This window comes from Aplysia californica, unplaced genomic scaffold (genome assembly GCF_000002075.1).
Source record: "Aplysia californica isolate F4 #8 unplaced genomic scaffold, AplCal3.0 scaffold01328, whole genome shotgun sequence".
In the NCBI taxonomy this organism is placed as follows: domain Eukaryota; kingdom Metazoa; phylum Mollusca; class Gastropoda; order Aplysiida; family Aplysiidae; genus Aplysia; species Aplysia californica.
Window position 1 is genome coordinate 76,386 of NW_004798598.1, and position 2,155 is coordinate 78,540.

The window sequence follows — 2,155 nt, forward strand, 5'->3', positions numbered from 1 at the left end:
GAGAGAGAGAGAGAGAGAGAGAGAGAGAGAGATGAAGAGAGGGAGAGAGGGAGAGAGAGAGAAGGAAAGAAAGAAAGTGTGAACCTGTAAAAAAACAACAAAAGATAGAGTGGGCGAGAGAGATAGAGTGAAAGAGTGAGTGAGAAAAAGTGTGGGTGAGTGTGTGAGTGAATGAGAAAGATAGTATGAGGGGTGGGGGGAGGAAGAGAGTGTGTGTATGGGTGAGTGAGTGAGTGAATGAGTGAGTGAATGAATGAGTGAAAAGACAAAAAAGTGTGTGGATGTGTTTGTGTGTGTGTTTATGTGTGTGTGAGGCTGTGCATGCGTTTGTGTATATGAGAGAGAGAGAGAGAGAGAGAGAGAGAGAGAGAAAGAGAGAGAGAGAGAATAATATAAGAAATTAAAACGAAAGAACCATAGTAGAAGTATCGAAGAGATTTCAATATCCACTAACATTACCCAATGCTTAAATAAATTTGCATTTATACCACATTAAAGCCAAACTGTTGGTCTAAAATGTTTTGATATCGAATGACATTACTATTGGATTCGACTTTCGATTTCCTCAGAATCATCGAGAGTGCTCACAACGTATGGACAACCACTCACCGTTACTGTCACAGCCAGACAACTCATCGTCACAATGAGTACAGTCACAGAAGCCGTCACATCGATCAGTCAAGGCCACACACTGACCACTCTGACACTGGAACTGGGCAGTGCTACAGGAGCCGCCTGGTGGGATATCGAATGGAATGAATTATTAATTACAAAACGGTGCAAAATGTGGTGAAACAAAGGTTGAAATGGTATAGTTAGGTTTAACGCCCCTATCAACACTTTTAGGATATTAAACCCTATCCGTGTGCCATGCGGTCATTTTATACCCCCGGGGTTGTATTCTTCACATTTTAGAATACTTCTAGTACGAAGATCTCTTTGAAATTTCAGTATTTCTCAAAAAATCATTTTGATAGACTGCTGTGCAAAGCGTACGGATCGGATTAACGTGTAAATTTCCTCTTTTGAAAGTGGTGGCACAGAGTTCCCCACGTCGTATGGATACGATAGTAAAACACGACGTACGGATAGGGTTAAGGGGGTGGGGATTCGGCTCAAAATTATGGAATTTGACTTGTAGGCATTGCTTTCTCAGTCTCTCCTACAACTATTTCATCGCATAAGAACCCACAAAAGCCTTATTTCTTCCCATACCTGGCATGTTTGTCACCACCATTTCCCCCAAAAGTCAATATTTTATTTTTCTTTATCCACTGTTTTCCCAGAACGCAATTTTTCTCTATATTTTTAAAAAAATTACTCCACCATTTTGCATCCAATATTCGTGAAATTTTCACAGAATGAAGAGAAGATGAAATAATACTAAATATTCGTTAGTTGAATTTTTTTATATATGGGATAGATTTCTGTTGGTGGTGCCTGGAGTGTGGATTTTCACGGATTTTCTGCAAACTTGAATACTACCTCAGGAAAAATTTCATTAAAAATTTTCTAATTCGTTTAGGGAAGAATTAACGCACAAATTTTCAGATCTAATGTTTGCCAACATGCATAAAAAACCAAGTCAAATTCCATTAAAAATAAGTGCTGTATTCATTTCGTAAGACATGTAAACAAAATCCAATATGGCCGCGGTATCCATAGAAAAGAAACTTTTTTCTCAAATTTGATTGCGGATTTTAAGACTCCTTACCATGGTTGTTATATGTATGAAATGTTGTATAATTAGGTCCTCTAAAAAGCGAGATAACCTTCAGGTGTAATCCCCCCCCCTCCCCCACACACACACATACATTAAGAGCCGGGACCTCTGAGTTTAACCTCCATCTCCGAATCTCCGAAAGGGCTGAGCCAAGAGGAGAAATTCGTGTGATATGCTTTTCCCAAGAACACAAGGTCGGACTGAACTGAGGCTCGAACCCCCGAACCCGCAATCTCACGATTGCGAATCCGGTAGCTATAACCATTAGCTAGGCCACCGGGGCACTACGCGTAAAATGTGGAACCACATTGAAATAAACAATTGAAGGGGTCATTTCAATAACGTACCTGAGTCTATTTTTTCGAAAATCGCAATTTTTGCAAAGGAAAGGGGACTGCACCCTGTCAGCCTTCAATAGGTGTGTGTGTGTGT

General features: G+C 40.1%; 1 protein-coding gene across 1 annotated transcript in view; it reads right to left on the bottom strand.

The window, feature by feature from the left end:
• LOC106013825 (G-protein coupled receptor GRL101) overlaps positions 1-2,155 on the bottom strand; it is a gene marked incomplete at both ends in the record, with an annotated part of 32,309 nt that overhangs the window by 3,133 nt on the left and 27,021 nt on the right. The window contains 1 exon segment of the mRNA XM_013090542.1: positions 610-735. Coding sequence (XP_012945996.1) covers positions 610-735 — 126 coding nt within the window.